The sequence below is a fragment of the Accipiter gentilis genome, chromosome 17, assembly GCF_929443795.1.
Source record: "Accipiter gentilis chromosome 17, bAccGen1.1, whole genome shotgun sequence".
NCBI classification, from domain to species: domain Eukaryota; kingdom Metazoa; phylum Chordata; class Aves; order Accipitriformes; family Accipitridae; genus Astur; species Astur gentilis.
Genome location: NC_064896.1, coordinates 2,766,533 through 2,793,225, shown reverse-complemented (window position 1 = coordinate 2,793,225; position 26,693 = coordinate 2,766,533). Strand labels below are relative to the sequence as shown.

General features: G+C 43.6%; 1 protein-coding gene across 2 annotated transcripts; it reads left to right on the top strand.

Annotated features, from left to right (window-relative positions):
* Positions 1-579: 579 nt before the first annotated feature.
* Positions 580-25,406, top strand: PTP4A2 (protein tyrosine phosphatase 4A2). 2 transcript variants are annotated; one of them, XM_049820294.1, is made up of 6 exons: positions 580-657; positions 12,065-12,738; positions 14,324-14,416; positions 19,478-19,608; positions 21,663-21,737; positions 22,892-25,406. In XM_049820294.1, exons 2-6 carry the CDS (start codon positions 12,643-12,645, stop codon positions 22,998-23,000), a joined length of 504 nt encoding a protein of 167 aa, XP_049676251.1. In that variant the 5' UTR covers positions 580-657; positions 12,065-12,642; the 3' UTR covers positions 23,001-25,406. The 2 variants fall into 2 exon arrangements, with proteins under 2 accessions (XP_049676251.1, XP_049676250.1); XM_049820293.1 differs by lacking the exon at positions 580-657 and adding an exon at positions 3,441-3,714.
* Positions 25,407-26,693: the final 1,287 nt, after the last annotated feature.

Genomic DNA, 26,693 nt, shown 5'->3' with positions numbered 1-26,693 from the left:
GTAGCCCTGTGGTATAGGGACAGGACAGGGTACAGGGCCTTGGCAGTGCCCGCTGGGGAGGCGAACCCTTGGTGTCCTTGTTGTGTTGGCCCCGTGCCGTGGTATGGGACTTTGAAGGGAACAGTTAACTCCTGTGTGGCGGGTGATGTTACACGGTGTCGAAGAGGGAAGAAAAAGAGTCTTACCTGTTACGACTATCAGAGGTTAAGAAACTCCAGTGAAAGGTACCAGGGTGGACCTAGCGGGGGATGGTTTGTCTGCACAGTGTTGAAACCCAGCAGTGTGGCACTGAACAGATTTTCAGTCAGGGTGATTGCAAATGTGAAAACCCTTGTGTGCAGGGATTTCTGTTATTGTGGTTTGTGGAGGCAGCAGTTATTTAACTAGCACACAGGATACGTTTCAGGTACTGCAGCTCCTTAATTTAGTACCAAACGTGGCCTTTTATTAATAATTTGACAGTCATAGCACGAGAATATGGGAAGACAACAGCTTTTATAATTTGTGAAGTTACACATATACTTTAGCCTGTTAAGGAAGCATGTGATTCTTATTTGACCTCTCAATATCTTGTGACAGACCACCGTCTGCAGCAGCCTCTTCTGCGCAGAGCTGAAGTTGATGTTCATGGACAGACGTAGTCTCCGACGTCATCAGGTAACACAGCCTGAACCTTGTCCTGTCCCTCTTGCCTCCAGGGTGCCATTTCCAAACAGCCCCCCCCAAACCTGCGCAAACCTGTCACTCGGTGGTCAATGGCTGCGCAGTTCTGCTGCACAAAACGTCTTGCCTGTACAAGGGAGCTCTGGCTATCGATCAATTTGGAGCTGCGTGCGTCCCAGATATGTGTGCCTGGTCTGCTCCTCCTCCACCAGTTCCCTTCTCGTTCACATACTGTCTCTTATTCCTTCACCCCCTGTTGTGTATCTTCAATGTCATTCTTGCATATTTTCCACTGAGATTCTTTCCCTGCCTGCCATCCCTGTCTCATCCTTACTCACAGCTGCGTCACTTCTAAATGCCATGGCACCTTCCCAGAGCGGGGATGAACTAACTCTGCTCCCAGTAATGGGCTGTCATTGCCCTGGGGTTTCCACCTGCTGCCTCAGCCGTACTCCCTGAGCACACACAGCTCCCATCTTCCCACAACCTCTGCTGTGCTCACGGAGCTGTGGGTGGCAGCTGTCCTTAGCTGTTTGATTTGGACCCATTCCTCAGAGAACTTCGGAGGGGGGGGGGGGGAAATAAAGTGTGTGGTTCCTTTAGAACATTTCAATTTTTAGAGGAAGGTTGCCTGATGACACTCTGGACTGAAAATTAGGAAATGTGGGACAAGTTTCCAACACTTTCCGGGTTTCCTGAGTGAACCTGGACACTTTGCTTAACCACTTATGTCACTTCTACCTTCTTTCTTCATATTGTCTGATCTGCTCAGGGTGTGAAGGGGCTGAAACATTCCTTTGTTACTACCTTATACAGCCTACAGGGAGAGCAGCGCAGCCTTGAGCTTGGCCAGAGTCTCCAGCTGCTACAGAAATAGAGTCACTGGGTGTTAAAATGGAAGTGGTTCCCTTCCTGACAGTGCCAGGCTGAGGGCAGAGGAGCGATGCGCTTTCCTCTAGCTGAAAATAGGAGATGGGTGTGTTTTGGGCCATCCCTGCTCTGTCCTCCCAGTTTGTTCCTCTGAACGTCTTCTGGGACCAGTTGATGACTGGTGTGGATGCGATTGTTTCCGACGGGGCCGTTTGTCAGCTTTTGGAGAAAATGCTTTTGTTTTGCTGCAGAAGAGGAAGAGGCCCGGCAGCCCGGACCGCTCGATATTGTGCATTATGCAAATGGCCATGCCTCAGACACACTGCTGCCTGCTTGAGCGAGGGGCCCTGCGGAGGGCTTCCCACAGGAGCCAAGAACAGAGAAACTCTTGTTCTAGCTCCTGCTGGTGCTGCTTTCAGTGCGGAACGCCTGCTTGCTGGGCTGGACCAGCGGCAGCAGCAGCAGCAATGCCTGCGGGAATGGTCCGTCTGTCCAGCAGCTCTGTCCTTTGCTCCTGTATTTTTATCTCAGCTGGCAGAAAAGGACACGTTAATCTGTGGCTCCAAAATATCACCCCACGCTCGGGAAAACCTTTCCCGCTGCAGCCCAGCCCAGCAAAGGTTTTCTCTGTGCTGGCTCCACATCACGTTTTGGTTGCCCCCATCTCGGAGTGGCGATTTTGAGCGGGTCCTTCAGCTTCTCGGCAGGATGACGATGGGCACAGACCCCGTCTTGCAGGCAGGATTAGGAAGCTGGGCCCCTCGCTGGAGCTGGTGCCGGAGCCGTGTTACACACGCGTGTTACACACCCTTGCCGATAAAAGCCACGTCGGGAGGGGACGTCGCGGTCCGGTTGGGGTTGTCACCTCGGGTCACTGAATGCCACGCGGCCGGGACAGGCTCTGGCCAAGCGTGGGCCTTCCTGCGAGCCAGGATCCTACTCCCACCAAACTCTTGAGTCACCGTATCCGGTGCTCTGCCCCGGAACAGGGAACCGGATTAATGGCTCGTTTCTTTATTTCGGTTTTGCCGGGCCGTGAGCTGGCCTTCCCGGGGAACCCGAGGTGTCTAAGTGCTTCCAGGGCTGTAAGCACCAGTGTCCCCCGTCGTCGCCCCCCCCCCCACTACTCTTTCCCCTGGGACGTTCGGCCCGCTCGGGAGCCGCGGGCCCGTGTCTCTGCCGGGGCGGCGGGCACCGGCCCCGGGGCGGAGAGGGGAAGCGGAAACCGTGGGAACCGCCGGGCGGACCGAACCATGGCGTGTGTGGGGGGGAAACGGGTTGTACCACTGCTGCTGTGCGCTGGCGGGGGGGGTGGGTGGGGGTGTGTGCTGGCGTGGAAAGGCCCGCGTGCACGTGCGGCCGGAGGGCCAGTCCAAGTGCGCCGGAAGCGCGGGGGGGGGTGGTGGTGGTCCGGAGTGTACCAAGGGTGACTAGGGACAGCAGGGCGGCGCGTTTCGCTTCATGCCGTGCTCACCGCCGGCAGGGCAGGCGGGGGCGGGCAGGAGGGGCAGGGCGAGCCGCTCTCGGGCCGCGCTGGGAAGGGCCGTACCAATGCCCAATGGGGGGGAAGCGGGCTGTACTAATGCCGCCTTCTTCGCGGGAGGGGGGGAAGAGGGCCTGTTCCAATAGTAGCGGGAGGGAGGGAGCCGTTCCCTGCGGTACGGGGAGGGGGACCCAGCTGGTCGCACGGCAGCGGTACGGCGAGGCGCGGCAACCGTGGAGCGAGGCCGCCCCAGCGCCGCTTAGTGCCGCGTCGACGTGCCCGCAGCACCCCCGCGGTATTGCGAGTGGACGCACCCTGCGCGCTGAACCGGGGCGGGGGGGACCTAGACGACGACGGATCGTACCAATTGCCGGATGTGGGTGTGAGGAGGGCCGTGCCAATCAGCGACGGGCGGGCCGTACCAAAGGGGGCGCGGGCGGGGAGGGAGCGGCCTGTGCGCGAGGAGCCGTCTGGCGGCGCGCGGGCTCTTGGGTCTCTCCCCGCGGCCGGACCGGACCGAACCGGGCCGGACCGGACCGAGCGCAGCTTCAGCCCCGTCACGGGCCCCGCCGCCGCCGACGGGCCGGGCCGGGCCTGCCGCCGCGCCCCCTCCCGCTCCTTCTCGCTCCTTCCCCGGCCCGGTGTGTGGGAGGTGCCGGGCCCGCTCGGAAGGAACGCCGACGCGCTCAATGCCCAGGGTGAGGGGAGCCGCGGGGGGGATTCGGGTGAGGAGGGACGGCGGGAGGCTGGAGCCCCGGGGCGGGCCTGGGTTGTGGGGTGGGGGGGGTGTAGTGGCTCCGGGGCGGCCTGTGGGACCCCCCCCCCCCCCCCCCCCCCCCCCCCGGTTCCTTGGGAGTTTTTGAGGGGATCTCCGGCCTGTGGGGCTGGTCTGGGGGGGCTTCCCTGGCCTGGGCAGTCTTCTTTGGCCCCCGCGGCTGATTCGGAAGGGGTTTTTGTGCTTTGGGGGCACAGCCTGGGCTGCGGGTCTAGTTTAGGGGCGGGGGGGTGTCTTTGCTGGTCCAGGAGGCTCTCTTTGGTCTGAGGGGCCGGCTCCGGTTGTCCTTCCTGGTCTGGGGGGGATTTCCTGACCTGTGGGGATTGTTTGGGGAATCCTTCTGGGCCCTGGGGGCTTCCTTGGCCTTTGGAGCAGCCTTGGGGGTGGCTTGTTAGCCTATGGGGTCCCTAGTCTATTTTGGTTTTGGCGGGGGGGGAGGGGGGTGTGTGTCTCTGCCTGTGGGTTGGACTGGTATGAGAGACCCCCATGGCTGGTAAGGCTGGTTTTAGGGTGGTAGCCCTTGCCTGCAGCGTTGGGCTGCTTTGTGGGGTGTCTCTTCTATGTGCAAGGCTGGCTTGGAGGGGTCCTCTCCTCATCTGTGGGATGGGGCTGACTTACAGTGCCCACCCACCCCCCTGGTTTGTATGGCTGGTTTGCGTGGGTCTCCCCTCAGCTGTGAGGCTGGGATGAGTGAACTCCAAAGGGATAGTTTAGTGGGGGTAGTCTGCCTTGTACCTGGGCTTGGGGGGGGTGGTGTTCAGGAGGGGAGGTCATTGCCTGTAGGATTGCAACAGGGGGAGGATGAGGAGACTGCAGATGGGTTGGTGTGTGTGAATGGGGGGGGGGGGGGGGGGTCTTGTACCTGGTATGGGACAGCATTTGGAGAGGTTTGTTGGAGGGGGGAGGTATTACTTATTCCTGTGTGTCTGTACAGATGGGGGAAGAGTTTGAGAAAGGATGGAAGAGTTGTTTTGGGTGAAGAGGGGCCTGCCCTGTGTCAGGTCTGGAGCTGGTCTGTAAAGGGTAAAGAATTTTTCTGGGATCTGGGCTGGAAAATGGAGGTGGAAGGCTGCGAGCAACGTTGCGGGGGGGAATCTTTTTCAGGCTGGAGGGGGGCATGTGGAGCTGGAAAGGAAGGGTGTCCAGGATGTGGTGGTTTTCCTGGGGTTTGAGTGGGGGCAGGGTTGTGAATGTCGGCTGGTTTGTGTAGTTAGAGGGCTGCCCTGTGGGATTTGGAGCTGCCTGGGCTGAAAGGGGGGAAGTTGATGGAGTCTGGCCTGGCCAAGCCAGTGGCTAAAGAAAGTACTAGTGTCGCTGAGGGTGCTAAGAGTGACCTGCAGGAAGGCCTGAGACAGAGAGTGGTGTACTTACTGGGAACGGCTGTTGTTTGCTGCTTAGGACATGCTTTGGTGGGTGAGGAGGAACCCTAGTTATTGAGAGCTGGGGGTTTGGGATTTGAAGCACAGGCGAGGTTGCAGGTTGGGAGGTGTTACGGTATGGGGATGATCGTAGAAGTGGCCTCCACTCAGTTGCAGTGATGGTTCCTCGTGGTTCCTTGGTGTGATTAGTCACAATCTGCTTTTTCTCTTGGGGCAGCTGTGTGCTTGTTGGTTTCAGTGTGAGGAGGAGTAAGGCAGAAAGTTGGCTTTTAAAGGCTACTGTATAAATGGAAACTCGCTTCAAAACTCCCAAAATGAACCCGTCAGGTTCTGACTCAGAACTGCAGTTAGTATTTAAAGAATAAAAAAGATAAACCCACCGCTAGCAACAGCCAGAAAACTCTATCTCCTTATGACTCAACATGTAGAAATACTTAAATTTAATGAACTCAACTGTTGGAAAGAAAAGATCAGTCAGAGTTAAGGTAAGAGTACGTATCTGTGTACGTATGGATGCGCAGCCAGGAATGTCAGCCTTCTTACACGGGGTCTAGTAGTGATGTTGTTACGAACATCTCTCATAAACATAGATGATTGACTTCAAGTTTAATTACCTGCAAATACTCATCATTTTCTTCCACACAGCAGTACTCAAATGTTCTTCCTCTATCAGAGCAGAGCTGAACTGTGATCGCAGCTGGCTTCCTTGCTCCTGCCGCTGGACTTTGCCCTGTGGTGGAATGCTGTGTTGGTTAACCGTTGTGAGGCCTGGGAGGGAGAGCGCTGATGTGCGGCCCTGGGGAGAGCTGGGTGATGCATGGCTCATGGAAAGGCACATTTCTGTTCTTGCTTTAAGGTGGACCATCCACAGCTGAAAATGTAGCTCTTGAGATAAAAAAAATTATTTGCTTGCACTACAGTAAATGGTGTAGGTTGTGTATTTTGATAATGTCTTTGGAGGAGAAAACATGTTGTCAGTGATGCACCATTACTGAACCAGCAGAGAGGAGCTCTGTGTTGTCTGTTGTATCTGGATTAGCTTGACAGCTGCTTTGCCTGTTAAAGACTTGGAGATTTAAAAGAGCTCTATCTAAACATTGAAAAATAGACCTAGTGGCTTGAAAATCTGGGCTAGAAGTTATCTTTTTGACACATGTGAATTGCAGTACTAGATCAGGCTGGCACCTGTTTAGGCCAGTGTCTGGGTGATGCATATCAGAAGAGAGTATAAAGTACCTTTATAGTGGCTGTTGGCTTTGGTATCTTTTTGTGGCTCATTTTGCTAATTATGAAGGGATACAGGAATCTTAAATCTCTTAATCCTTTTTTCAGTTGTAACACTTGAGATGCTGGGTTGCTGTCTCTATTCAGGTCACTGTTACATTTACCTTTTTGTTACCCCTTGTTTCCCTCTGTTCTGTACTAAGAAGTTAAATTCTTTTTGGTCTCATACACTGAAAGTCTAGCTCTGCTGGAAATAATGGACGGTGAATTCTAACAATTGAGGCTTCAGGGATGTGCAGTGAAACTTATCAGTAAGCTTCAGTTTCACTTGTCAGACTGAATTTAACTGCCACAGGAGCATGGAAAAGGAGCCAACTCTCCACTAAGTCATTTTTCCGGCAGAGGTATATGGCAAATTCAAATAAGTGAGATGAGTAAGATGTAAGCAATTCAACTCTCTAACTTCACAGAGTAATATCCCTGTTGCTGTCTGATTTGAAATTGCTTTTAAGTCCTGCTTGATTTGTTAATGGGTTTTTGGTGGGTTTTTTTGGGGTTTTTTTCTTTCTTTTTTTTTTTTTGATACTTCATCTTAAAGTCTGAGAATATTTAGCCCGAGTTGTTGGGGGAACTGATGTAGCAGGATTGTTTTTTCAAAGACCAAGAGCTGATACATCTTAGACTACTCAGCATTCTGATCTTTAGGAATGGGTTATTAGTGTCACATATTCATGAGCTGTTGTCTAAAGTAATTTTTTATTTTACTTATATAATTCTGTGACTTAAACAGGATAATAGCTTAAATTTCTTTTTCTTAGTGGGGCCTTTTGGTTTTGACTTCAAACACTTTAAGTAACTTTAAACTTTTTGGGCATGGTATGTAAATAACATTCAAATGTGTCCTCTGAAGGGCTTTTAAAAACTAAATGGTGGGTGGGGAAGGCGTTAAAAAAAAATCCTGTGTCAGAACAGCATTTATAACTATGAAGCAGGTTCTATTTCACAGGAAAGAAAAGATCTTAAGCATAAAGCGTGCATGCCTATCAATTCTTTCTGAAAGAGCTAACGCTATAGCTAATCACTTCCCACTGCTGAGCTCACCAGGATGATGATCTCTGTGCATCGATGCCTGCGTTGGATATAGTGGTTTGACCTCACCCAAATTTAGGGAGAGCCGCTGAACTTTTTCTGTGTGGTAATCAATTTTAAGTTTTGCTGCAGGATTGTTCTCTTGCTGAGTAGTCTTGTATGGTACGTTTGACTATGCTTGCTGTTTCCTGATGTGTCGCTTTTAAGTTGAGACTTCTTTAATCTGGACTTTTTTTTTTCTTGCTAAGGCAGATCTCTATCTGCTGCCCTGGGTTTTATAGCCTCGGACCGAGCGACTGGGTTAGTGCAAAAGGAAACGAATGAGTCACCCGCAGAACTTGTCAGCAGGCTGGGAGGGAGCTCTGTGGCGGGGGTGGATAGGGTGGAACAGTAAAATTTTTGACCTCACCCCTCTCTAGGCACGTGTCATTCTGAGCAGGCTTCCTTCAGAGAGCGTTCAAGAATTTTTTCCAAGAATGTTAGTTCCAGAGTTTCTTTTCTCTGTGTACTAGGAGAGTATGTTTTAGAGAAGATGGTTGCTTTGGTTCTTGCTAACGTGTGTTTTCACTGTTATAAGGCTCATTTTGGAGGTCTTGGTGAATTCTTTCACTTGAAAAGCACCTTGTGCTCCAGACAAAACAGGACATTTTGATAGTGTATGGATAGAACGTGGGTCACTTAGCAGGGCAATGCAGGAAGGGGAAGTGAAATGTGATGTATGCAGAGTTTCAGGAAAAGCCTGGCTGGGCTGCAGTGTTGTGTCAGGATGGCAATTTTATGGGATCAAGTTGTACACTGTCAGTGCTCTGAGATGCTGATTTCACGTGTGTAAAAGTGAACCATGAGAATGAGGTTTTGTAGAAGAGGAAAATTAGCAGCTCATGACCTAACTTTGTTAACATCAAATGTGGATTTCCACTTACAGGAACAAAATCAGATGAGATGGTTTGAAAATACTAGTCTTCAAAACACTGAAGTATTCTTTTAATACTGACTGACAAATTAGCGGGCTTTGCTGTGCATCCTGTGCACTGGGTTATTTTGAAAGGTGATCCAAGTGACCTTTCCAAAGGTATCCGTGTTTTGCAATCTCTGGAAGCTGCAGCTGTTGTAAGCTGTTTCGCTGTCTCAGTGTCGCTAAGGCAGCACTTTTATGGGCGTGTTTTGAAGGAGATGGTGGAACTAGGAATTCCTTACGATGTTATTACTTGTTTTTCATTAAACCTGTCTCCCTGAACTTGTATAGGCTCAATACAGAAGCGCAAGCGACTTGCCCTATTGAAGCAACTAATTTAGGAGTCAATGCAATGATAGACAAGGCAGCCACTGGAGATGAATATTGTAGGTGTGTTGGATTTTTACTTAAGGCAATCTCAAGTGAAGCTTCTATCGAGTTAGGAATTCACTTAACTGTCCTCTCTTAGTTAATCACCCTGATTTATTTATGCTAGTTAATACAACTGCCTCTTGCTTACTTTTAAGCATATTCTTGCACGTTCATAGCATTTTGAAAGACATTCTTCTCCAATTGGCCTCATTAGGCTTTATCAAGCTCTCTTGCATGTATGGCTGTGCGAGTGAGAGAGGTGGGGAGCTCACAGTGCTGTTAGTTGTAACTTAAATTAGTCCTGTCTGTAGGTGCAGAGACTGTCACAGCTCACTAAACTTGGCTGTATAGATAGGCATCTTGATTGATGTTTATTCTCTGATAATTAAGTTAAACAACATCAGGAACTGACTCCCAAGCATATCTAGTTCTTTTCAGATGCATGAATGGTTATTGCTTGGCTTGTTTGTCCTGCTGTCTGCTTTTTCTTCTCTGGTTCCTGATGGCACCTCATTCGTAGCGTTGACGTGTTGGATACTGCTGCTCCCTTTGAGGCCAGCCACATAAAACATGTTGTAATTTTTTGGTTTCTCTCCATGTGCTATCTCAGTTTCTACGTAGAAAAAGTTGAAGGTTAATTGGCTGAAAAATTATTTCTTGTTTTATGTTGTGCATAGACCTGGTTACCATTTATTGTCATCAGTTTGATAGTGCTCAGTTCTCTTGGGGTTTTGAAGTGCAAATTTGCTTGCTAAGATGGGAGGAAGACATTTTAATTATTTACTTGGGGAGATCAGAGGTTGTAGACAATAGGGTTTTTCCTGTTTTTCATTTTCTTAATTAGAAGCCTGGTTTTTCTTTTTAAACTTCAGCTTAAATGTTAGCAGTTGAAAGTCATGGCAGGAAGGGATATATGTGTCTAGCCAAACTCTTAAAAATAGGGTTGTGTGCTACATAAACTTCTTATCCTTCTGGAAATAATTTTTCAGACTTAAATACAGTGCTTTACATTTTTAATCACTGCTTAGCTATTAGCTAATTAAATGCTTCAGTAATATTCCTTTGGGGAAGGTAAGATGGTGTCATTCCTGTTCTGCAGATGAGCTGAGCTACTGAAAGTGGCTTGGCCAAGGTCAGACCATGAGCAGCTGCAGATCTGAGAGTAGGACTTGAGTTGGTGACTCCCCTGCCATACTTAATTTAGTGGAACATGTCATCTCCATGTGTCCTTTCTTAATGACTTAGTAAATCGCTTTTACAAAAGACTTTTAAAATAATTGGGTTGAAATTCCCTCTTTGATTTGCTTGAGGGAGGAGAAGTGTAACCATAATGACCTGATTTGATACAACTCACAGTGCAAATAGCACTGGATGAGGTTCTTCCAACCAAATTATTGGTGCTGAAAAGAAAAATGTTTAAAGGATTTGTTTAAATATGATGCAATACCTCTTCCCCTCGTGACAATGTACTTTGTAATGCTGTAAGACTCTGGTACTCTGGATCCAAGTTTTGATCTCCTATGCCAAGATCTGCTGACCACTGTTTTTATTTAAATGACCTTGTTAGGTCCTCAAAAGTTAGTTTTGAAATTGTTCCTGTAATGTAAGCCTGCAGGTCCCTCTCCAGGACATGTCAGATGACTGGAGTGTATGTTCAAATGGGGTAAAAACAGGCCAGTATTTGACTGAAAAAAGACTTTCTTGCATCAAGTTTTACAGGTGTTGGACACATGTGGATGCTGTAACTTTAGTCATTCTGTTCTTGGTACATCGTCGCTATAGCAGACTGTAATACATTTTAACAAATCCTTTGCTTTGAGATTTGGTAGTATGCATGAGAGAGTTGTGACAAATGTGCAAGAATTGACAAGTGTAAGGACTTGAGTATGATGTGTTTAGCTGGGACTCTTCCATCTGGGGTGAGACTTAATCCTGTAGTCTTTACACTGATAAAATATTCCAGGATTCATTTTTTGAAATTTGTATTTCAGTCACTCAGAGCAAGAACTGCGTTAAGGTCGGGGGAGGTTATTGAAAACGTCTTTGTTCTTGCCTCTGGCAACCTAATTAATGTATTTTTTTTAGCCTTGAAAGCTGTTCTTTAAGGAAATAATTGCTGTTCTTTGGGTGATTTTTGACTTCATGTCAGTGAAAAAGGTGATTTTGTAGTACTTAATTTGACTGTTTTACAGCGAGGATCTCATTAAAATGTTGAGCACACTAGAAATTTGGGGTGTGAACTTCCATGCATGTATGTTTTTCCCTAATTGTGTTCACTTAAGTGTGCCACGTTGACCTTCCCGCTTGAGTTGCAGGTTTGTGACTTCTGGCTGCTAGTTTGGATTTTATTCAACTGATGTAAAACTTTTTCCTTAGAAAGGAAGTGTCGGTAGTGATTCTTTGGCTTCAAGATTTTTAAATGCAATGAAAAGCCATGTTGCTTATTTATATTTCAGCCTTAAATGAGTTGAGCTAGTTTAGGTTGGCTCCATTTTCATCCCTCTAAACTTCATGGTAGAATTGCGTTGTCCCATCTTCTATTGCTGGAACATCTGTATTTTGAATCCTGGGTGTTAGGACTGGAAGCTGCCGCTGTCTTAATGCCCTAGTCTGTAAACACAGATAAGACTGAGAATAACTAAAAGTTATTACCGCTAAATGACCATTTGGTTACTTTGAAGTGACTGATTTCTGAAGGGTATCTCCCTACTACAGTTGGGAGTTTGGTGGTACAACAGTGTTGGTGAAATATATGTGCTAGCAAAAGCTCAAATATATGGCAGTTTAGTTATACTCTTATTTCTACTTGTACTGCTGATTTTGTTCAGAAAATAAAGCCATACCAACAATATTTTTTACATATTTGGGCTTAAGCCAAACAGGTACGACTGTACCAACAGACACTTTCAAATGTGTACTTGGCTTTGTGCTATTTTCTCCTCTTCTAGGGCACCTGGTTGGGAGGGAGGAGCCACAGAGAGCACAGAAAGGTTTCCTTGTTCTCCGTTCCGGTGCCTGGCTGCGAGGAACACCAGTTACAAGAAGTCGCGCGTCTCTGGGCTAGGGCATACTTGGTGCCGAAAGAATATTTGGGATTATGGCTATTGGGACTCCAGTGAAGACTGAATTTGTTTGTTTCTTTTTTAAATATAGTTTTATCTAGTCCAATTTGAGTTTTCTGGGAGGGTCAATAGTTGGTGTTTCTGGAAGCAGAAGCAACAAATCCTATCACATGGTATTTTTCTTCTCTTTAGGTGTTCTGTTGGAATATACGTCGCACATTTATGGCGATTCTGAGTGTGAGGGCAGACTTCTGCCAGGCCCAGCACAGCATCCTGGCTGACAAGTGAGCTGAGTGCAGGGGGTTCTACGTGCCATAATTACTTTGCCTTGAAGACTCCAGACACAGTGAACACACTCAAATATATGGGATATCTTCTAAACATTGGAAGCATATTCCTTTTACTGACTTTAGCAAAACTAAGCATCAAGAAAACAAAGTGGAGAGAAAATCTGCCCTTACTTTTTTGTCTCACCAGTGCCTAAATGTAGAACAGGCTGCCTAGTCTTGCACGTAGTCAGAATTTTTGGAGTCGGAAGGATACCACCTGCAGTAATTGAGGCCGAAGTTGAATTCAAGTGGATTCTGAAGCAAACCTGCTTTTCTAGAAGCGAATTCTTTAAGGAACAAACACGTCAAAGCAAGCTCTGATCAATCCCAGGCATTTTAGTGGTCTTTTTAATGTTTTCTGCTGTGAAACGTTTCCAAGGTTATTGATTTTTTTTTTTTAAATTTTTTTTTTTTGGCCCCTTACACATTTTATTTGCCATTATGAACCGTCCAGCCCCCGTGGAAATTACTTATGAGAATATGCGTTTCCTGATCACTCACAACCCAACCAATGCAACCCTCAGCAAGTTCATAGAGGTAAGGCAGTCAAAGTATCATCCTTCTTTCCTTATCTGCTCATAGTTTCTATAGGAGTACAGAACAGTAATTCCTCACACCTGTTGCTCAATGCTTTGGCTATGTTACATGTTACTTGAAGTTTAAGGCATTTTTATCTTTAATTTATTGTTCGCGTTCTCTTGACAGTATAAGAAGAGAATCCACCAATTACTTTTAAAAAAGTCCTGCATTTCTTTAATTGCAAGAGGCTGGATGATCTTCCATTTTAGAATACAAACACACACCCATGCCATCGTTTCTGTCCTGGTTTCTGAAGGACTGCATGTTCTATGATTCTAAGTGTTATTTTTCGTTAAATAATGCAGTGCTTCTAATATGTCGATCTATTGCTCGTCGTCTTGCTTTTAAAATAGTTAACAGAATTGTAACTGGTTTCTGACCTTTCTTCTCTCTTAGAGTAGGATTAAGTGCAATACTTCAGTTTACGTGATGTGTTATCCAACTGCCCTACCAATCCCAGAATTGTCAGATTTCATATGCCAGAATTTATCCACGAAAACTGGCATTTGCCTGGGTTGAACTGTGGGAAGAGTCACTTAACATGGGCAGTGGATCACACCATTACTAACACAATAAGATCTTAAATACAGCAAAATTTAATATTCAGTTTTCTGAAAAAGTAACAGATGGTATCATCAGAGAAGTAATAGTACAGTGTATTTCTGCATTCTAGTTTGCTCCAAACCTGCTATATCTTTGTGCCCTTGTATCTTGTATCTAGAGGACTTTTATCTTGTGTATGCAGGTCTTTTTCATTCCAAAGAGATCCTGTCATCTGATACTGATGTCTGACTGTGGCTATTAACAGACTTCCATCATTTAGCAGTGTGCTCTTCACCATGAATCTGCTGAGATATTAGTGGTTAATTTTGTCTGAAAGCCACGTTCTTTTGGTCTCCCTATTTTTTTTTTTTTCTATTATTGTGGATTGTCTTCCTTTTTCAGGAGTCTTGACTCTGGAATAGATATTATTGCTAGTTGTTAGAGGTTATAGTGATTCAGTCCAAATATGAGAGGAAATTCTGCTTGCTGTATGAACCTTCAAAGTGAACTGGAACAGCTTTTGTTTGATCTTCTGATTATTTATCTAGCACAATGTGCTACTTATAGTGCATTACAAGGAAGCTGGAGTATGGTGGGGTGTGTGTTCTGTTCCTCCCTGCCTCAAAATGTCAACACTGGCTGAAGCAAACAGTTCCAGGCTTCTATTTAAAGAGAAGAAGCTGCTTGGAGAATATAAGCAGCTATTTTAATTTTGCTCGTATATATGCAATTCTTCTCTACCTTGGCATTTCCCTAGAGAAGAAGAATTCAGAGCTGTTTCACACTTAACTCCTGTCACTTGTAACCCTTGTCCTAATGTAGGCCATAAACCCCCCTTTCTGCATTGGCCCTTGCTCCTTCACTGTGTAGTCACCTTGGAGCTGTGCAGTAGTCACGGTACCGCTGACTCTGTGTAAAATGTTTAGTTTTGCAGCTGATGTGAAAGTTCTTTAATTCTTCACTCTGCCAGTGTGTTCACATGTTTTCCTTTTTCTTAAAGGAGCTGAAGAAGTACGGAGTGACAACCTTGGTGCGAGTTTGTGATGCCACTTATGATCAAGCTCCTATTGAAAAAGAAGGAATCCAGGTTCTAGTGAGTTGCCTTTAAAACTGTCTAAAAATGCAAAATTATGTGTCTAGAAGTGGTGGGGATGGCTTTCATGTTTTGGACAAGAGCTTATGACTGTTTCAGACTGGCCAAAAGCAATGTGATCCCCTACATCAGCTAAAGCTGGTTTTGAGAAACTCCCCGTACTTTTGTGAAAGGTACTTGCTGATTCATTACTATTGCCTGAGCACTTTAGTTGGAATAGAAATGTCTATTCCCGGATTTCTGGATTTGTTAAGATATTTTGATTGTGTTTTAGTGGCTAGCTCAATAGTAATCCAGTGTTCAGCCTTGCCTTGTGGTCCATACAGCTCAGTTTGGTCCTTTTCTCTAGATATAGCACTTGGCTTTACTGTTGACCTTCTCAGAATGCAGATAAAACTCCCTTCTCTTGCTCTTTCAAAAAGGGCCACCTTTTGAGACTGTAGCTGACATGTTGATATAGGCTTCTGTGGACCGGCTGTAGCAGGGCCTCATCACTGTCCTCTAAATGGAGCCTGGCTGCTGATGGCTTCCCTGTTCAGCAGGTGGAATTTGCTACTCATAGTTAACGTTATGCAATGACTGTCTGACTAGATCGTCTAGTATTGCTTGGTGTTTTAGGGGAGGTTTTTTTAATAGGTGTGTGCTCATACTAAGCTTGCAGGCGGTATTTTTCCAGGCAATGCTTCTGAATTATTACAGTGTGTCAGATATAATCAGTTTATTTTACTGGAGTGAGTAATACTCTGTTGTGAGGCCAGAAATTGCATCTTACCTTCTTGTTGCAGGTAGTCTTCTGTTGCCTCTTGATTTTTATGGCTTAGTCAGAGGAAAACTTCTGCAGTTTTCCATTAGGAGAAAAACTTGTACCCTGGCATATCTGTGAAAACTCCACGTACAGGTCAGTCAGGTTTCTTGGCTTCTGGCCCTAGTAAGCATTTACTCTAGTTCCAGGCAGCCACGTGTGCCTCAGTGTTGTTGGAAAAATCAGTCATTACAGGGCTACCAGTGCTCCTAGGGCTGTGCTCTGGAATAGCATTTTTGTTCGCTCTAGAGCTGTCTTGGACTTGGACGTCACAGCGTTTTCGGGCACGCTGCTGTGAAACCTCTAGCTGCGATACTCCTAAGGTTGCCAGAAACTGCAAGGATTAAACTCATGGTGTAGAAGCCCTCAGAGCCCTGATTTAAGCTGGGGCTTAAGAGTATTTCTGTGTTCCTCTGCCAGAGCAGAGATCCGAGTTCTTCGTAGAAGACATAGGACAGTTTTGCACGTGTCCAGCTCTGCCAGAGCGGCTGCTCTGTGAGGCCAGCTGACCTTGGCTGCTGCATCTGTGAGTGAAATCCACCTTCTCCAGCCCATGGCTGGGGCCCCAGAGGCAGCTGCAGGAGGTGGGGAGTGCTCTGTGCTCTGGAGCCTGCACTTCTGAAATAGTTTGGGGATTTTGGTTCTCAAAAAATTTTAAAAACTTGGTATTGGCTAAGTTTGAACTGAAAGCAGTTTTTTGAGGAAGCTTTTCTGAAAACTGGAAATGGTGTTTCCGCCAGCTCTGCTAAGCACCATTCTTTTGGAGAGCCTTTGACTTTGAGTAACACATGTGAGAGTCTTGTGTCTGTACGCTTCTGCCTCAGCTAACAAGCCTCTCTGCATTTGGTATGTACCAGTTCTTAGTATTCCACTGCTGCAGAAGGCGAAACAGGAGAGAGCATAAATCCACCAGGCATCTGTTAAGGGTAACAGAAAGCAGGAGGTGACAGGGATCACTGATCCTGATGATCCCAGTCATGAGGTTGTCTTAGTAATTTACTGTATTGCAATAGCATTTTGCTATTTGAGATAAGCTTATTAGTTAGTTACCAACATAACCACCTCCTGTATAGCTTTTCCTTCCTATGAATGCATGCTTTTTCAAAGCAGAGTCCTGTTGCTGTTCAGAAATGGTATTGAATTACCAGCTGGCTGAGAAAATAACACGTCACTATTTAAAGCTAATATTTGCTTGCAAAAATAACATTAAGATTAAAAACACAGCCTGAGGGAGATTAGTGTCTATTTTAAAACTGTTGAGGTCAAAAGCATAGTGAAACCCCTGAAAATGAGAGCATTTTAGCAAAGCCTGCTCTCATGCCGTGATACAGGATCATGTACTGGCAAGATGGGTAGAATGTGGCAGCTACGGAGTAGCTTTGGCAGATGGCATAGTGAGAAAGTAGAGAATTAGATGTTCCATGCTTGAGGTAGTACTATTGCGTGCGCATGTTTATCAACAGAGATTAAATCCAGGAGACAGGAGGCGGGGATGGATTTAGTTTCTGTGGGCTTCTGCAGTTCTTACAGTTACGTTCACATGTAAGGTCTTTTAACATAGAAATGTTACATCAGAAAAACTGGTAGTTTTTTCTGGAAGTATTTTTGCACTGGCTGGCAACCAAGGAGGCTGCGATAGTTTTGTTCATCTTAAGGATCTAAGACACGTTCTATTGTTCAGCTTCTATCAGTCCTTCATTTACTGTTCATCCCTGGATCAGACTTTCTTTGCCCTCTGTGCCCTCCAGAATGGCCACTGTCTGAATGCTAGCAGGCAGTTGGGAGTGCCTGCGTTAGAGATGTGACTTCATTGCCATCTGATCTTTACTGCATTGCCATGGGCTCTGGTATTGAAGGTGGGAAGGTTCCATGCTGGTGGCTGTGGTCTCATCCTACACAGATGCAGGCAGTTCTGGGAGCGTTTTGCTGCCATAACTTCAGTGCGAGTTGCACGCAGGTTTTGAAGAAAGGGTTCTTTGTCTCTTTGAAGTCCTGTTACTGCTCCTTGGTCTTCTCAGTTCTGCATTGCCAGTCCTGCAGTCGTTGTTACTGACAAACGCAGAGCTCTTCTGCTGAGCAAGGCTGCTTCAGATAAAGGGTAAATAAGAATAACCCTTTCTTGCCTATCCTCCTTCCCAGCTACTGCAGGGTGGTACAAAAGAGGTGTATTTTCTGTTTGTGCAGTCTTGGTGCATGATCCTCGTTATTAATGACTGTTTTGGTCGTGGAGCTTACCAATTTGTTTTCTCTCCTGTCTGACAGGAGTTCGGAGGTGTTGCTGGCAGAACTCGTAATCAGGAAAAAAACTGCAAAACTTTGCTGCAATTACTCCTCTAGTCCCAGAATTATTCTTGTTCCTCATTCTGGGCAGTGTCCCATGCAGCAGTGTTTTATCATTACTAATTTAATGTCAGTGGTGTACCGTTGCTGAGAGGGTGATGCTCTGTGGGGAAGCGATGATTGTGGTTAATTCAGGCCAGCACAAGAGTTGTGTGGACATGATGGTTAAGATGTAAGCTAAAGCAATGTAGTAAGCTGCTGTATTTGGTTTGAAGGAAAGGATTTAATTTAATCTAAAACTAGGACACAGAACTGACATGTAAATCCTGTTCTTTGCAAGGCAGTTTCAAAAGAAAGCATCTTGCAATAGGTAATGCCTCTTCTCTTGGCAGCCCATACATCTCTTCCTGGGACAGTGGATGACACTGGGCCTAAAATAATACAGCTAGCAGTGTGTGATTGAGTGGAAAATCTCATAAAAGCCTTTTATTAGAAAGAACAAGTTTTACTTTATGATCTTGTTTCTATAGCCTTTTATTTTGCTGTGTTGTCCCAGATATTTTTAATTTCCCATTGCTTTAAAGAAGGAGTTCTCCGCACTCTTCAGACTTTGTGTATCTTTCTGAATTAATAGCATATAAAGTTATTTCAGTAACTTAAAGCTTTTTGGTTTTGTAGTTTTGAGACAGATTTCTACCTTGCAGCTTTTTCAAGTGCTGACACATTTATAAGGTGCTCTTGGGCTGAGGTCTGTGCTAAGCTGTACTTGCTATTCAGGAAGTATTAGGGTAGCAATAAGTCCATTTCAGAATGAAAAGTCTGGCAGATTTTTACCTTTGGTTGTACTTGCTCAGAGTTTCTGCATGCTTCTTTCAGGCTTCCGAGAATATTACTTCACGTTAACCTGTTCTCACGATACTACATGAAAGACTTGTTTCTAGCCAATGGGGGAAGAAGAGGGCTCTTTTCAAAGCAATTTCCCTACTGTTTGGAGAGGTGGTTGAATAATATGAAACTCTGGCTATGAGTCTCTCTTGTAAAATGTGTTGCATTCATCTAATGAAAACGGCTAAATAACTACTGAGTATTGCTTTTTCCCTTGCATATAGGAGTGCTCTTTCTACAGCACTCCCTGTGTCTGAGGAGATTATAAAGCATGTGATATTGTGCTTGGTCTTGAAATGTAGGACATGTGGTACTCCACTTAGCACAAGTTCCAGGGGAGAGCTGTGACCTCGAGAAAATGGGAAGCTTCTCGCATGTAGTTTTGATTGACAGCCACGTTGATGGTACTAAATGTGACCTAGGTAGTTTAAATGTTGGCTACCCCTTTAATAGGCAGAAATGTAACTGTAAATGCTGTTTCATTGTTGACTGCCTGTGTCTAAGCACTCTTCTTTTTGCTTGTGAACGTGGCTTTTTTTGACTTGAAAATACGCAGGTAATTTTAACTGTCTTGCTTATTGGATTCATGGCAGCTGGACAAGCTGATCCATTTGAGTCGTTATGAAGTACCTTTTCCTCTTCTGATCCTCTTGAATTGTTATGAAGTAGCTTCTCTGTACAGAGTCTGAAGTACAAATAGTATTTTAAAAGGTTGACACAACCACAGGCAAAAGTCTACAGAGTTCTCATCTTTCAAATGTTTATTTTAAATGTCTATTGATTTTTACATATTTTTAATAAAATGAGATTTCAAGGACAGCTATTTTTCTGAAAATTCTATACTACAAAGGAGTTAGTGTACAGTTTTATTGAAATTTTATTGAAAAGTGCAATTAAACGGTTGTTAAACATTTACTGTTGCATTATGATATTGACTTGCAAACTTCCGTGCAATCAGAAAAACACCCACAGAACTGTTCATGTAATATGCACTTCTTGCTGAATGCAGTATTTTCCTTCTCCCAGTTATGGTTGCCTTGCTGTTGATTATGAATTGAAATCCATATAGGTAAAGCAGTTTTTTTCCTTCAAAGGACTGGCCATTTGATGATGGAGCACCACCCCCGAATCAGATAGTTGATGACTGGCTAAACCTGTTGAAAACCAAATTTCGTGAAGAGCCTGGATGCTGTGTCGCTGTTCACTGTGTTGCAGGGTTGGGAAGGTTAGTATTGTACTGACTTGTTTTTATACTGGACTTAAAGTTAGTTTGTGAGGTAGGTCATGGAAGGTGTTAAGTTAATGCCAATTTCTCTTGTTTTCTCCCAAATGACACTTTAAAGCAGCATCATCAAGTTTGTGTCATTAAAGCAAGAGAGATTTATTGCAGCTTAAAAACTTTAAGTAATTTCATACCTCTGATCAAGGATGAAAGGAAAAACTTGGAGAGATTGTTCAGAACACTTGTCAATCATGAATGATGCAAGCAGTTAGAGATGCTGTTAATTTGAAAGTATATGTCTTCCTGCTAAAACAATAAAATCTGTTGTGCTTCTTGACAAATGCAATATACATGTATAGTACAATTTCTAAGGCTGTACAGTAGGTTTTTTTAAATTTCCTCCTATTTTCAACTGGTATACGATTAAGCCATGTGGTAATAAAAAAAGCATTTAGAAAAACCGGTTCAATTGCTTTCTTACTTGAAAGTGGCTTCATTTCAGTTTCAAGAAGAGTTAGGCTTGTATTTCTTGCTCACACGCACACTGATGTCTCTCTCCTCACCACTCAAAATGTAACTTCCTTCTTTGGGAAGAACTTCCTTTCAAGACAAAATAAAAAGAAGACTGATTTGGGAAAGCTAAATGCTACATTCATATTCCCAAATGTAATCTCTAAATGTTGTATTTATCCTATGGGCTAGGAGGAAATGGAGCTTAAGTGTTAGTATTCTTACAATAACCATGGGACTGTTAATATTTAAGGATATGAATGAGTGGGCAAGAAAGGTGGATTAAAGAAATAATTAAGCACAGAGTTGGAGTCTGTCAAGTTCTTAAATTTCCACCTCTAGAGAAGAAAAGATGGGGGAAATGAAGAGGTAGAGGAAGAAATGGCCAGTATTTAAAGACACAAGAGCCAAAAACCCAAAGCAATTAACATTTGTTTATCCATTTCTGCTCTATTTTTATCTGAGGAATGTCTTTAGGAGGGTGGCCACGTGCAACTGAAGTGATTTTTCAACTCTCCTGTTTCTTGCATAATATCAGGCTAAAGGGTATCAGAAGCTTCCCATCTTCTGTATGTCACATAAGCTTATGTTGTGTATCTACTCCTTACGGAATGACCTTTTTGCTGTTGTTCTCAGACTTCTTCAGGCAGAGGGAAAAGCAAGAGCTTTACAGATTCTGCTTTAATCTGGAGAACTGTCTACCTGTAGTAGGGAGTTGAACTTCAACTATAGTAAAAAGGGACTTTTTTTTTTTTTTTTTTGTTCCAGTAACTTTTGAAGTTTCAAATTTTTTCTTTTGGAAAGTTAATAATTCTGTTCATGGAGGTGCAGCATGGCAGTGATAGTGAGAGCTGTTTCTCCTGAACTATATTTTTGTTTAGCCATGAGTACAAGTTGTCCAATTGCTAGCACGTGTTTAATCCTTCACTACTCTCAGAGGTGCCTGTTGCAACTGTGTGTGTTTAGTGGGGTGAACATCAATGCAGGAGAAAGTCAGCGTGTATTGTGATTTCTGCTTGTTTGAAAAATAGGCTCTTTACATTTAACTGATTTCTAAAATGTGGACCCCAAACTAGAAAGTTTTACTCTTTTTTTCCCTGGAACACCCAGTTCCATGTACAGCATATAATTACAAAAAACCCATATCTAAATAAGTTATCTGTTCAGTGCTTCATAGATCTGTCTCACAGACAGCTAAATCTACAGTGTCATAAGAAGAATGCATGCAAGAGGTATTACGCACTTGTTTTATCCAAGTAGAAAATTAGGTTATAGTGAAATGAGAGAGCGTAAAAATCTAGAATTATTGTTTCACGCCCCAAACACTCAGGAGCTATTGATTTTTATTTTTTTATGTGTGTGCTGGAAGCAGAGCTGTCTACTAAAACAAATTTTACATTAGGTATTCAGCAGGCAAATGTCTTTCTGCAGATAATGCTTAAAGAGAAAATACTTAAACTATCTATTAATAGATAAATTTGATGTATTTTGAGGGGTTCAGTATATTGTTTCTCTAGATCTTCCTTAGATATTGATTTCTCTTTTAGGGCTCCTGTACTGGTTGCACTTGCTCTCATTGAATGTGGAATGAAGTACGAAGATGCAGTTCAGTTTATAAGGCAGTAAGTTAAACTTCCCCATTCTCAAGAAATCTCTCTGTTTATGTTGTATTTGAACAGCATGTGTCTTCAGCAAAGTTTGTTAGACTTCTGATTTTGTTTTCTAGTGGTATATCCTGACAATAATGCGCATCATGAGTTTGACATTAATGCTGAGGCTTTTGCCCTTTCCTCTTCTTAGAGATGAGGATTAAAAGGTGATCTCTGCTTTTTTTTTTTTTTTTTAAATGTGGGCTTATGTATTAAGCCATTGATCTAAGACTCGAAGATTTTGAACATGGGAGGAAAAAATGTCTAGGCTGGGGCTGTAAAAATCATGGATGAATTGAACGTGGACTAATTGCTCCTAATTAAAAAAAAAAAAAAAATAAATAGTGAGGTTGGGCCACCAAGCAGAATTTGTACAGCAAGAAGATGAGCACAAGTGCTCCTACAGGTGTTGTGGGTGAGTGTGTTATCCACCCAGGAAATGTCAGCAATGACCCTGGCTGGAAAATAACAAAACTGGTGAAGGGTGAGACTGCAGAGCTCTGGTTTAGTGATGATAACATCAGATCTTGAAATGAAGCCCAGCCGGTAAGATTATGTTGAATGAGCTTTGCCAAAAAAGCAGTTCATCCTTTTATGGATTCCCAGGGTCTTCAGTTATCTTTGTAAACTGTATTGTTGTCAACAGATTTCTCTGAATTTTTCCTTTCTTAAATTCCTTTTTTCTCTTCCTGGGTACGGTACACTTTATACTGAGAAGCTCTTTTCTGAGAACCTCTTATATGTTTCTGAGAACCTCTATGTATCTGAATGTCATGGTCTTACTTAGCTAATATAATAAGTAGCACATGCATCTGCAAGGAAAGGGTGACCTTGATGATGTTCAGTGACTACTGCTGGCGATGGAAATAAACTCTCCCAATCCAAGAAAATATGCTGAAATTTGCGAACTGGATTTTGATTTTTAATATTGGCATGTAGGTGATGAACTGCATGTGCTGGCCTGGTTTATCCTTCCTGAAAGTGTCAATGGATATGGAACCAAGCCAAAATGCTCTTTTGTAGATATAGAAAAGCTTTGAAATGAGGACTAATCTGCCTTAGAATGTATATAGTGATTGAAGCAGTACTTTTTCCATTGATATTAGCCTTCGTTCTCTTTGTTTTAGGAAAAGGAGGGGAGCTTTCAATTCCAAACAGCTGCTTTACCTTGAAAAATACCGACCTAAGATGCGATTACGCTTCAAAGATGCCAACGGTCACTGCTGTGTTCAATAAAAAAAAATCTCAAACGAAGGCAGAAGTTAGCATGGCTGTTTTCTGGACTCTTGGCACCTGGAAATGTGAATCTGGAATCAAACTACGTCATCAAATTAGTGGTGGAGTCAGTGCTCCTCAACCTCTGTCCTAATGGTGGTGATGATTGAAAAAAATAAAAATTAAAAAAAAAAAATAATTAAGAGAAACATTTCAGTGAAGGATTGTTTTCTCCTTAAGCTGCAGTTTGAACATCTGCAAGGAGAAAATCAGTTTCTGAACCTTCTGTATTTTTAACTTTCTAAGAAAAGAAATAAAGTAAATTTTATGTCTAAGGAAAACCAGCAGAGCATTGGCTTGTGCAGAAACTATTTTCTTGACTTGAGGAAAGTACCCCACAGTTAGGGCCTGATACATTAATTCCTATGGGACTCTTTTAAATGGAGTTGCTTTTTTTTTTTTTTTTTTTTTTAAACCTTGCTGGGACCTGGCAGAGAGACATAAAGAGGAGCCTTTGTTGCTGTATGGGAGCAGTCTGGCAGCCTTAAGCCCAACCTGGGCATATTCTAGAGATGCAGTGATGTCTGTGTTGTATGTCTACATGGTGATCAGACTCTGCAGGTGTGGAAAAACTTCCTGGTGGGCTTTAACAGAAGACTCACTGCCTAATATCTTTGGTGAATCTGCTAAAGGCCTTTTCTGATTGGTGGGAGGCAGTGCTTTTAACTGTGAGTGTGTGTGTGTGTATGCATGTGTGTTTGATTTTATGTGTATGTATGTCAGTCTTATTTTTCCAAAGAATTTGGCTGAAGTGTTAATTGTCTTTCTGTTGCTAGATAGAAAATCTATCCTGGCAGAAGACTGATGTTCAAAACTGTCCTAGGTGAGCAAGGGGCAATTCAGACGAGGACTTAAAATTAATTTATCTGTCATAAGGAAGAAGAAAAGGCTTTTTGCTGCTGTCCAGATTCTCTGGCTTGCTGAATACAGTAACTCAGGATTAGGGGGGAGGGTCTAATTTGTGTCGTATATAAGGTAAAGATGGTATGCACACAGAAATGCGGTCCATGAATAAATGCCTAGTATGGGTATTTTCCCAAACTAGCCCTCACGTATAGTTCAGTTTAACCACTGATTGCCTTGCTATTTTTTTATTAGGCTCTTTTGGAGGGAGAATCTCTAGTAACACACCAACATGCCTATTGTATTCACCATTGGCAGACCGTACATATGCTGATTTTTGCAGTGTGGACTGGCACCACGTTCTCTTTGTAGGGCCATTGGTGGTGTCAGTGAATTAATCAAGACAAGTCATTTTAAGGCCTCTAATAAGCAGTTTCAGCTAGGCTACTTCTACCAAACACATGTTAACTTAGTGCCCTGCCCCAGTAGTGACCTCATATGCTTTCAACTTGACATTATGTCTGTAATATTCAGCCATTGAAGGCTTTGAATACAGGTTTAGGGTCATACTCTGCTGTGATCTTTTGCTGTGGAGCACCAAAGGCTTTTGTTGGTCTGTGCCTGTAGTAGGTGTAGGCTGGTACCCATCTTTTACCAATACCTCAGCTGCTGGCGATGTGAACTGCCTTCACAGGATTTCTTCCTGTTCTAGACTTCTGCTTTTAGTCTGCAGCTTAGCTGCGCAAGCATTTTCAGAACACAGGTAATGGACTTTTAGTATTCTGTTCCTGGAAGGGATTTATAAAATTAAGCAAAAAATAATGGTACTTGTCAAGCCCCTCACTTTACAGATATGCCAACAGACCTGCTTGAGGTCCATGGCTGCACTCCACAAAACTCGGTCTGTACCCTGACTCAAGCTGTATTGTTGTACTGAGTTCCTTCCTCCCTTTAAGATGTGTAACGTTTCTGATTTCTTTAATAGATAAAGGAGATGCAGAAGTGTTTGTGATGTCAGTGCCTACGTTAGGGAAGTAACGTATCTGGTAATGTTTGAGTCCATGTGGAAGGTAGATGATGCTGAAATTGCTGAATTCTGGCCTTTACCTTCCCCTCACAAACTAGAAGCCTAATGTTCTAACTGTTTCTGCAAATTAAAATCGATGTTTTTGATAAAGTGAAATACTGGTAGTTAAAGCTGATTTGACAAATTATGGAAGTCAGATTGGAGGGGAAGGTGTTGAGCTGGATTAAAAACCAAACCCCAAGCCCTTCTGAAGAACAATAAAAAAAATTTTACATTCTTTATGTATAACTTTGCATTCTTCCCCCTAGTTTTACTCTGTACTAATTATCATACACTATGACTCTGCAACCTTAATTGAGGAAAAATAGCGAAAAGTGCAGACTGTCATACAGTGTAGACACAAATGGGGGGAGTGGAATTGTGACTGATGTCCAGTAGGCACAATACTTGGTTCAGCACTTGAACGTAGTGCAATAAAGTTCTTGCAGTAAAATGTCTTCCCTCTGGCTCTTGATGAATTTGTTGCAGCTCATTAATGTTAAATGTTCTTCTTTAATCTCATTTGTAAAGGCCTTTGGACAAGTTTGCCCATGCCCCTTGTATTACTAATCACCACTGGGTACTACATGGCTTGGATTTGCTGGTGGGAAAGGCTGTTCTACATTTGAGAAGAGGGAACAGTGCTGCAGACAGGAACAGTTCTCTTCCTTTCAAATTACCTGTTTAAAAAAGTGTAAACTTACCTTTAAACAAACAAAACAAACCCCCAAACCAAGCAACAGCTCTGAACTTTCCCAAGAACTGTCAAAGATTTGTTGCAAAACCTTCTGTTGTGCCCTGGACAAGACTAGACACCCTGCCACCTGGCAGAGCTTGAATGGTGATATTGTTTTGGGGTAACAATGAGTGAGTTTCTAGAGTCCTGGATCCCAGTCAGTCTGCCTGCCTTGGTAGTGGAATACCACTGCATATCTGTATAATTTATTTAAATAATACTATGGTGCTATTTTCTGGGCTTCACAGATAACAATCCAATCAGCTTTGCTTTGCTGCCATCAAAGAAATATGTTACTTGCAAATCAGTATCGTGTTTCCAATATTTATCAGATTTTTTTCCCACTAGTGTACTAGAACAAATTTTCAGTCCCTGTTGGCAATGAGATAATAAACCACTTTGACTGTGAGACTGGCAGCAGTAACTGTGAAGTTCCAGCTCCTCTTTGTACTTGTATAGGTTTGTGGCTTGTTTGGTGGGGTTTTTTTAACACCAAATTTTTGCTTTGTTTGTTTTTCAAAGTTTCTGCCTTTTGGGTTACCGTGCACAAAAGTGAAATGTCTTGTTAATCAAAGGCTACTCAGTATAAAAAATATCATGCACTTAATTGGAGCTGAGATACTCCTGTATGATATGAGTTACTTGTTTCTCTTGTTAATTTTTTTCTCTTAATATCTAGGCGGCTTCAGATACTGATACTTCAACTGGAGATAACATTTAATCACATGCATATTTATATCACTTAAGATGCTACTTTTGGAACAATTAAGAATGATAAGCAGAGTGGAGTGACTCTGCATGGGGAAAGAAACTGCAGGAATCATGGTTGGCACTTTTATAATAGTGTATGTTCTTTTAACTAAAAAATTATAAATCATTTAACTTAATGCTTGCAAATTAAAAAAAAACAACTTCCAGAGAGCGTTTTAAGTACATGTTCCTTGGGGGAGGGGAAGAACAGCTTTTTGTCAGTAAACAGATCTTGAAGTAAAATGTTAAGGTTTCTATC